Genomic DNA, 11017 nt, shown 5'->3' with positions numbered 1-11017 from the left:
GTGGGTGTGGGGCACACGTGTCACACGGGAGGAAGTAGAGGACAACTGGTAGGACTGGTGCATCCTGGAAACAGAGTTCATTGAGTTCAAGGCCAGCCTGGGATACATGAGACCCTGTCTCAAATTTTATTTATTGTTAAAAGCAGAGAAAGGAATTTACTCAGGAACCTAAAAATCATTACCTGTTGACTCTAACTTACAATTAATTGGTCCTTTTGTTGGTGTCTTAGTTAGGGTTTCTATTGCTGTGAAGAGACACCATGACCGCAGCAATTCTTGTAAAGGAGAGCATTTAACTGGGGTAGTGGGGGTGCGGAGGCTTGCAGTTAAGAGGTTTAGCGCCTTGTCACATGGTGGTGCACGGGCAGACATGGTGCTGGAGGAACCCAGAGTTCTACATCAGGATCCGCAGGCAGCAGAAAGAGACAGTGAGACTTGAGCATCTGAAACTGCAAAGCCCGCCCCTACTGACCCACTTTCTCCAACAAGGCCACACCTCCTAGTAGTGTCACGTCCCCATGAGCCTCTGGGGACCATTTTCATCCGTACCACCACAGTGAGATTGCTTGATAGCCCTCTAACCGGGGCAAGGACTAGGTAGGTATGCTGAACCGTTTTTGAAACTTACTTGCAATTGATGTCATAAGAAACTTTTAAATTTCTCATGTCAAAGAAACAAAATATTTAACCAGATATGAAGAACTTAAAATAAGTTTACCGAAAAGACCACAAGCTATTACCAAAAACATAACTATGCTTTAAGTTTTAAAAGTGAATGAGGAACCCTACCTAAGGGGAAACTGACCAGTTCTAGGCTTAGGGCAGGGCTGTGAGGGGGCGTGGTGTGCTGCTGCCATCATAGCCTCCCTCATGAAAGGAGGATTTCCAGGGGCCAGGGGCCCACCTCTTTCCTCATTTGAGCATGGTCAAATGTGTCACAGCACCAGTGGGTGTGTTTTTATCACTTTAATGAGATTATAATTAGCCCAAGGTCCAGTGACTTATGAATGTATGAACATGGCATCTGGACCAGACCAAGTCCTCTACTGAGTGTGTGATAACTTGATGGCAGAGGTTATGAGCAGCTGGCTTTAACAAACAAATGACATCTGATAACAGGACAACAGGCAGCCAGTGACTTCTGGGTTTCAGCTAATGACAAAGCCAACGACCTCAAACACAGACTAAAATAAACTAGCTGACAAAATAATGCATTGAACAGCCCTGATTATTCTGCTTCTAATCAGATACCAGAAACTGGAATCATGTACAGTTTAGTTATTTCACATATCTTTCTCCCCCCCCCAGCCCCCACCTACTCCACTGTCTGGATAGGTAGCGGGCTTGCATCTATCCTTGAGCCAGAGAACCAACCCTGCCCTTGAAGGCTCACTGGCCTAGAGACCAGACACTTTGTTCCCAGAGCAGGCTTATTTCTTGTTTTCAAAAAGGAAGTTGTCATAGGTGTCCCATAGCACTGAGGCAGGGAGGCAGACTTCTGGCCTCACAACAGTGCAGGTGGTCCCACCTAGGGACCAGAACCACAGGCGGCCAGAAGACTCAAAGTCCTCCTTGAGGTGCCAGAAACTGTCATTGAGTGAGGACTTTGTGCCAGAGACACATAAACAGCCAGTGCCATGAGGCTGAAGATTTTGTGAAAAGAGACATTGATTATGTGGCTAACTAAAGAGGCAAGACCTGTAAGCACAGATCTCCTCACAACTGGTTGGTAGTGGGGATGTTTATAGAGAGAGGAGGTAGGTTGCTAGTTGATTATATGGTCTGCCTCTTAATAGATCCCACATTTCTTGGGTTGAGGGGGGGGATTATATTCTGCCTAAGTGATGGTAAACTTGTGACATCATTGTCAGGGTATTGCTAAAATTCCTTATCCACCTCCCTAAGATGCCAACAACAAACAAAGGTATTTGTTTTGTTCACCAAAGTTCACCCCGGGCAGTCATGAGAGTTGGACTTATTTACAGAGCACTGGTGAAGTGCTTCTCCCCTGCCCAATGGGCTGTGCTAAAAAAGTTACCCAGCAGGTTGATGGCTTTCCCACAGCCACATAAATAGAGCCCTCCTCTAGTCTCCCGGGGCCTATACTCTAGCCCCTCCCCAAAGCCATGAGCAATTAGGGTAGAATTGCATACAACAAGGGATATGGATGGGCTAAATACTCAGCTGAGGTCCTGTGACCTTCCCTGACCCTCCTTCTATGAGAGGATGTCAATAGTCAACAAGGCCAGCTAGAATGATCTTTAGCAAACAGGCATAGCTGAACTCCAAAGATGGCAGTTGTTTGGCTCAGATAGTCCTGTACAGCACTCCGACCCCCTCCTCCAGTTCTTACATTCATTCCATCCCCCCTTTCCCACTAGGATCCCTGAGCCTTGGAGGGGAGACATAGATAGTTGTCTATTTTTTTCCCACCCCAGCAAGAGATACTGAATCCTCATGCCCTCTTGTTCATCTCTCTATCTCTAGAACACGGCTGGCAGCAAGTCTCAGTGGTATCCCTTCCACTAACAAACACAGACGAAAGGAGAGGAAATAGGAAAACAGAAAAATATCCAAACAGACCCCGACTGTAGGCTTAACTTACAGATGTAAACACAAATGCTTGGAAGGCACCTTAGCATCAAATCCATCCAACACGACAGTTGCAGCGGCTTCTCCTCTACGGCTATCACTCCCTCAGCAACAGAAGCTGGCCTGGCCTGCAGTCCCAGATGTGTGTCCCCTCCCCAGAGAGCAGGCCTGACACCCAACCAGAATGGTGGTGGTGCACAGACTAGCTGGGCCACTGTTATGCCAGCAGGTACATCCTGCTTGGCATGTTAATGGTGCAGCACCAAGAGGTCCATCATTAAGCAGGACTGTGGCAACAGTTCTCCCCAGGGGCCGCATAGCAGCTATGGCACTATGAACACCAGTCAATGGAGCAGATTCCAGCTTAACCCCAAGCTCACAGCCCATGGTGTCTTTAGCAGTCAGGGTCTTAGTATCCAGTTTTAACATGGAATCCACATCAGAAGCAAGAACCTTCATTGTTTGGGAGCCTCTGAGGTTTTCATTTAGCAACTGTCTGGCTTCTAGGAGGGCCTTCTTCCACCCACACAGGGTTCCTTCTGCACTTAAGGTTTTCAACTGTGGCTCCAACATCCCATCTTCTCTCAATTAACCCTATCCCCTCAGGCTGTGTACCTGGCTGACCTCTGCCCGGGTTTGCACATCAGTGCTCCGGAAAAGTGCCTCTGTGGGCCACCATGCATGACCCTGAATTGGGTAAGGCCCTCGATTGCAGCCTGGCCTCTGTACAAGTGAGAACATACTGTCACATTTCACTGACTGGTAGGGGCTCTCTATACAATCTATTTGCCTGTCCCCTACCAGGCAGAGGTTGACTTAGGCATGCGCCCCATCATAGTACCCATCCATTGAGGATGGAACCAGCAAGAAGTCCACGGGCTGGACAGCATCTGCCAGAGTGTTTGACTGGAACACCAGTAGCTTTGACTAATTTTTTATGCTGACTTTTCATGTTGTGGCCACACTTACATAAAGCCAGCAAGCCACTTTAGGGGCACCTGGGGGCAGATGGCCCTTACCTTGATAAAGGCATCCACTTCCTGATTCCCTTGGGGGTCTCAGAAGGCAGGTAGGCTGCCACATGGCAAACCTCAAGTTCCTGCTCTACCTTGCTATATATTTTCTTCCATGTCCATTGCCCCACAGTGCCTCTCCCATCACCTGACAATTTTCCTTATTCCATTGGGCCATCCATAAGGTCAGGACTTTGAATACCACCCAACTGTGGGTAACAATTGTCATGAGCCAAGGCTCTGTGCTATTATTATCCATACAGCTCTTAACTCCGCCCACTGTCTACAGTCTCCTTGTCCTCTTTCCAGCTGCACAGTGTCCTTGTTCATTCTTATTGCCACCATTACCCATTCTTTTTATTCTTTTTCTTTCTTTCTTTTTTTGATGCAGGGTTTCTGTGTAGCCCTGGCTGTGCTGGAATTCACTCTGTAGCCCAGGCTGGCCTCAAACTCAGAGATTCCCCCTGCCTCTGCCTCCCGAGTACTGGGATGAGACACTTGCACCACCACACCTGGCTCCGTTATCTGTTCTTGTTTGTGGTCCTGCTAGTACCGTCCACGTACCCTTGTATGTGGTACCAGCAGGAATTGGTGGCATCCCTTCTTGCACTTAGTCAGTGTCTTAGTTACAGTTCTCTTGCTGTGAAGAGGCATTTTGACTGAGGCTGCTTACAGAAGAAAGCATTTAATGCCAAGGGGCCTTCCAAGCATTTAACTGGGGGCTTGCTTACAGTTTCAGAGGTTCAGCCCAGGATTATCATGGTGGGCAGCACAATGGCAGGCAAGCAGGCATGGCACTGGGAAGTGGCTGAGAGCTCACATTCTGGCCTGCAGGATGGTTGATAGAGACATCTGTAGAAGGTCTAGTGTGGACTATTGAAACCTCCAAGCCCACTCCAGTGACACACCCCCTCCAACAAGGCCACACTTTCTAATCCTCCCTAAACAGTCCACCGACTGGGATCCAAACATTCCTGTCTATGAGCGTATAGGGGTCTATCCTCATTCAAACCGCCACAGCCAGCTTTGGCTGAAAGATCAGTTATAGGAGGTGAAAAGACAGGCTCTGAGGCTTGAAATTACATTGGCTCTAGGACTTCCTGCATGGCACTGAGGACAGAGCTTGCTGACACCATTCCCCACCCCCCCCACACATGCTGTGCCACTTTTGTAGCATTTGGGTTTGCACCACCCCAGATTGAGGGGTGGCCCAACAGCCTTTGGCCCACTCCCTTTGTGGGGCACACGGTTTGATGGAAATGGACTCCATCTGTTGTAGTGTCTTTATAAAGGCAGCAGCTCTTCTAGGACTGTGTACAGGCTTCCACACCTTTCCATGACTAGGACCAAAACCCTAACATGACTGTCTCCCAGTTGTCATTGTCCTTGGCCCCAACCATCTTCCTCAGGTTTTCTTATGACTTCCAGTAGCAAGGCACCCTGGGGTACTGGGGCACACAGCTGTTTGGCTTGTTCTATGAGTATCTTGGCTTACTCAAAGGCCTCTTGTACCTTTCCATCTGAGCTGGCTGGTTTTATGTCAACTTGACATGAGCTAGAGTCATTGCAGAGGGTGGAGCCTCAGCAGAGAAAATGCCTCCATAAGATTGGGCTGCAGGCAGGCCTGTAGGGCATTTTCTTAATTAGTGGTTGATGTGAGAAGGCCCAGACCATTGCAGGTAGGACCATCCCTGGGCTGGTGGTCCTGGGTTCTATAAGAAATCAGACTGAGCAAGCCATGAGGAGCAAGCCAGCAAGCAGCTCCCCTCCACGGCATCTGCCTCCGCTTCTGCCTCCGCTCCTGCCTCCGGGTGCCTGCCCTGCTTGATCCTGCCTCACTTCCTTCGATAATCCCTGGATGGTGTCTGTCAGCCAAGCGGATATCTGCTGAGACAAATATCGATGAGGGGCAGAAGTTAAAATTTAGGAACTTAAAGGAAAATCTCACATTTGGAACTTTCAGGCCCATAGTCTGGAACTGGGGAAGGGGAGAAGCCCCAAGACCAGGGGAGAGGTCCCGATTTTTTAGGAAGGTGGGTGGGAAACTTAGACTGTACTTATCTGCAGTCTGGCCTATGACAGGTGGATCCAAGTCTTATGACTTCTTTGACTCCCTGAAGCTTACATAAATTTTTAGTTTACAAAAAGAGGCAAAATATCTAGATATCTTAGCATTAATCTGATTGAAATCTACTCTGTAAAATGTATGGAGTAGACTCATGCTTGTGAGTCTCATCAAAACTGTAGCTTTGGGTTAAAAGCATGAACATTTTTTCCTCTGTCCAGAGAGCTGGATTATGTTTTTAGCCCAATGAGTAATATCTTTAAGTTTACATTTAGAATACAACCAAAAGGAAATTAAAATCTTGAGCTTATGACTGAGTGGTAAGTGCTCCAACAGCTCATCAGAACTCCACTGAGCTCTGTTAAAACTCTGAACCTTTGAAATATAAGTGTAATAATGGCACAGAAGGGAAGAAATCTAAAACATTTTTTTCATTTTTATATGCCTAAAATCATTTTTATACATTTATAACTTACATTTATATATATATATATATATATATATATATATAAAATCATTTTCTGAGACTCTCAGAACTTAAGCTTTTATATCATCAGAACTTTATATATCTTAGAACATTTTCTTAAGACCCTCAGAACTTGTATGGACCTTAAACCTTTTCCCCCATCTAATCATTTACCAGAAATATAAGTAATTATTATTGAGCACAGTGATTGCAAAGCATGTGCCTTTAGTGGAAAGTTACACCACCTGAAACCTGTTTGTTCTTTAATACGAGGCCTAATAGCAAAGCAAACTGGTCTGCCTTTTCTTAACAAGAGATCTAGTAGCTTTAGATGAACTAGTAAAATGACTGCAGCCTTGGGCTTAGGAGCTGGTTGCCTGCTGCTGCCAAGCTGACAAAGCTACAATTAATCTAGCCATCAATAACATCAGAGATCTGAGAAGGATAAATTACAAGCTAAATGGCCCATGTATCAATTAAAATGACACAGACCAGTCCGTTACCCAGAGGGTCATCCTAGGCTCCCATGGTCTCTGTGGCATTGGGGAAGAGGTACCAGGGCGGCATTAGTCTTCAGCTTCCAGGCCCAGAAGATGAGAGGCTTTCCTGTGGAGGAATATGGGAGACTGATCTTACTCTATCTAGGCAAAGTGGGGCAATCGACTCTCCAGTGTCCTGCTTGTCCACAGTTTGGGTCGGGTCCTGGCAGCAGGTGAGGCATTGTGGCAGTCTTACCCAGTGGTTAGCATTACCACCATTCAGGTGAAGTTATTGTTATGCTTCATTATCTTCTTGAAGACCTTGGGGGATCACTATTACTAGGAGCTGGGGCCTCTCTGTCATAGTAAGCTTAAACATCTTGAATGCCATATTCACCAAATCTCAGAGGAACATTATCTATTAAGTACATCTGAGCTAAACAACCCTTGCTTCTTTTTGGTTACTTGTTTAGGCTATACCTTAAAAATGTATACAAGGAGGCTAAACAAATCTTTTTCCTGTACTTAGCTACATTAGTACATTAATCTCTTTAACTGTTTTTAAAGTTCTTTTCATGAATGCAGTCCATAGAGATTGACAACTTTATTTTCCTGGTCCATAGTGTATCATTATAGAATGTAACAGTTTTTTATATGACTCAGTTTACCAAAATAGCTATAGCTTAACAATGTTAGCAAAAACAAGGATGTTATACATACATTCTTCAATCAGTCTTTGTCAGCCTGAACAGACCTCAGGTAAGAACCTTTAGGTCATGTTTTGCTTCATCATAATATAGAAATACCTCAGTCTCTGGTGTTTAATGTTCACTGCTCATAGCTGTGGCCCTAATTTTTAGCTTTTTATTTACCTATTTATCAGGACCACACATTGATAAAGACATTATAATAAAAATATTTTATAAATATAAAATGCCCCATAGCTTTATAAACTTAAATATTTTAAAAGCTGTTTCTTAAAAAAATCCTTTTTTTAAATTTAATTTTTCTGTAAAACTCCAAAATTTCCTTTCAAAGAAGCTTAAAATCTTTTAACTGTGTATTCCTGCAGTATCAGAATAAAGTACCTTTTTATTTTAAGAGTGAAGACACAGGACACAACCATAATTTGCAGAAGGCAGAACCAAGTCCCAACAGTACAAACAATTGAATGGTTCTAAAACCAGTGCCATCTGGGGGACTCTTGCAGTGTAATTTAGCTGCCAGCAAGGTACCTTCATGTATATGAATGCATGGAGGAGCAGCTTTAATACCTCATTAAACAAGCGTTGTATTTGAATCCTATCCTTTACCAATTTCCCTTTCAACACAGGACAGGAAGTGTCATACAAAAGTCCATTCCAATTTAAAAGTATCTTTGGAGACCTATTGTCTCCTTTGATTGTCCTATACCACATGATTGCCCTTAACTATGATGGCAGTGAAGCCACATAACATCCACCTTCTCCAGCCCCAGCAAAGATGTCTGCCAGACAGGTGGCTGCCCAAAGATGGAGGTGAAGTCACATGGCATCCACCCTCTCCAGCCCCTGCAAAGATGTCTGCCACACACATGACTGCACAAAGATGGTAGCAAGCCATGTGTTGCTTACGTCCCAAAATAGAATCATGCCACATGGTTCCTTTAAGATTACCTATACAGAGACTTTTAACTCTCAGCCCCATGTTATGAGTTTTAAATTAACTTTTTGTTATAGATAGCACAGAATTTTAACCATACCCAATAAACTTACAAGCCAATAATTCCTTTAGCTATTCTGCTTTTTTTTTTTTTTCTCCCTATCAGTTTTTTACTTCAGACATTGAGATTTTAAAAGTATGCCTGGGTCTTAAAAAGGGTGAGTCATAACTCAATTTCAGAGCTAGCTTTTTAATATAGTAGAATAACATTAAACAACTTTAATATTATCCATACCCAAATGACATTTGAATCCCTATTACATTACGTCCAGTGGCCAGAAAGCCTAGAGATAAACCCTGAGCCTGGGTGGCTGGCAGCAGGAGCTGTTGTACCTCGGAACCCCCAGAGACCACCAAGGAGCCAGTTTCCGATGCAAGCACATAAGGTCCTTTTATTCAGGTTCAACCTGGGCCACCACACAGCAGATGGAGGTAAATGTGGCAGCAACCTTGAGCCCAGGTGTAGAGAGTTTTTATAGGGAAAAAACGTAAGCTGGGAATTACATGCTTGGGATTGGGTAAAAGGGATATGGGGCAAGGTTATTTTTGAAACTATTGGTCTAGACTTTGGGCACGAAGCCACATTTGAAACCACTGGGTTAGAATTTTGGCGGGGAACCAGAACCTGCTGAACAGGATTATCTGGGCTGCTCAGCAGGACTATCTAGATATCTTCAAGGGCCATAAACCACAGACAGGATGTCTGCAGGAGCATACTACCCTGTGTCTGTTTAAGTGGTCATGGCACATTCTTGAGGTCCTTCCTGGAACTGAGTAGAGCAGGTAGTCTAAGATGGCCCTTCCCTAAGATGGGGTCTGTATTGCCTTCCCAAAACAGCACATCAAGCTTACACACTCAAGACCAGAAACAAACATGCAGTGGCCACCATGCATTCATACATCACAAAACAGACAGGCAAAACTTCCCTTCCCTGCTGCAATGCTGTGATGTCAAGGGAGAACCACCCTGGCGGCTGCCCTAGAAGGGGTTACAGGAAGTGATGCTGGAGCTGAAGCCCCAGCCACACATGCACATTGGTGCTGCAGCTGTACCAGCACAGCTGGCCACCTGCAGGCTTCTACACGGGGCTGGGGGCTTTCCTTCAAAACCCCCTCAGGTACCTGCCCCACTGCCACCATATCCTCCACCACCACAGCTGCCACCAAAGCCACCACGACCACTGAAGTTCCCCCCTCGACCAAAATTGTCATTGCCACTAAAACCGCCTCCACAACCACCGCCAAAGTTTCCGGAGCCACTTCGACCTCTTTGGCTGGAGGAAACACTAGCCATCTCCTGCTTTGACAGGGCTTTTCTGACTTCACAGCTGTGGCCATTCACAGTATGGTATTTCTGAATAACAATCTGGTCCACAGAGTCGTGGTCATCAAAAGTGACAAAAGCAAACCCTCTCTTTTTCCCACTGCCTTTGTCAGTCATGATTTCAATCACTTCAATTTTTCCATACCGCTCAGAATAATCTCGCAGGTGATGCTCTTCAGTGTCTTCTTTAATTCTGCCAACAAAGATCTTTTTCACAGTTAAGTGGGCACCCGGTCTCTGAGAATCTTCTCTTGGCACAGATCGGATGATCATTTACAGGCAGGACAGCTGAACTCCTCAAGATGGCTGGTGTTGGGCTCGGACAGCCCTGCAGAACACAGGACGTTATTGTTTGAATATCTCATGTCCTCCACAAGCTCACTTATTTTAAACAGTTTGTCTCTGGCTAGTGGTGCCATTTTGGATACGTGGTCTCACTGGCAGATGCAAGACCAGAGAGACATGGCCAAGAGGACCCCAGCTCCACCCTGCTCTGGCCCGAACTTTCTGGTTCTTGGTCCCCTGCAGACATGGCATTTTCTGCTGTCGCGACACCGCCATGCCTTTCCCACTGTGAACCTGAGAGCCTGGGTAGTCTTCCCAGGCTAAGTCTCTTCTGTCAAGTATTTTGTTCTGACAAGAAACGTAACAACACTGTAGGCACCTGTTTCCTTATTCCTGTGTCTTCAAAAGCTAGTTCCAAACCATGACAGAATACCTGACAAAGAAGGACAGACAGACAAGAAAAAGGGCCATGCCGAGTAATGAAGGTAGCAAACTTCCAAGACGGCCAGCTCCTTCCTCACCCTCCTGACGTGAGACAAAAAGCCTGGCAGCTTAAAGCAAAGGCCTTGTGGGGTCTCCTGCCAGTGTGCCCTCTTCTGAGTCTGGATCAGATATGAGTCTTAGTCAGGGTTTCTACTGCTGTGACGAGACACCATGACCATGGCAACTCCTATAAAGAAAAACATTTAATTGGGGTGACTTATAGTTTCAGAGGTTCAGTCCATTATCATCATGGCAGAACATGGCGGTGTGCAGGCAGACATGGTACTGCAGAAGGAGCTGATGCAGAGGCCATGGGGGGAGCTGATGCAGAGGTCATGGGGGGAGCTGATGCAGAGGTCATGGGGGGAGCTGATGCAGAGGTCATGGAGGGAGCTGATGCAGAGGTCATGGAGGGAGCTGATGCAGAGGCCATGGAGGGGAGCTGATGCAGAGGCCATGGAGGGGAGCTGATACAGAGGTCATATGGAGGGAGCTGATGCAGAGGCCATGGGGGGAGCTGATGCAGAGGTCATGGGGGGAGCTGATGCAGAGGTCATGGGGGGAGCTGATGCAGAGGTCATGGAGGGAGCTGATGCAGAGGTCATGGAG

The 11017-nt window shown here is 46.0% G+C and overlaps 1 protein-coding gene across 1 annotated transcript; it reads right to left on the bottom strand.

The window, feature by feature from the left end:
- Window positions 1-9430: 9430 nt before the first annotated feature.
- LOC118592254 (heterogeneous nuclear ribonucleoprotein A1-like) lies at window positions 9431-9913 on the bottom strand. The gene has a single exon (XM_036201076.1). It carries the CDS (start codon window positions 9911-9913, stop codon window positions 9431-9433), a length of 483 nt encoding a protein of 160 aa, XP_036056969.1.
- Between the last annotated feature and the right edge of the window lie 1104 nt (window positions 9914-11017).

This window comes from Onychomys torridus, chromosome 10 (genome assembly GCF_903995425.1).
Source record: "Onychomys torridus chromosome 10, mOncTor1.1, whole genome shotgun sequence".
NCBI classification, from domain to species: Eukaryota; Metazoa; Chordata; class Mammalia; order Rodentia; family Cricetidae; genus Onychomys; species Onychomys torridus.
The sequence above is the reverse complement of the archived record's forward strand: the minus strand, read 5'-3'. Positions and strand labels throughout refer to the sequence as shown.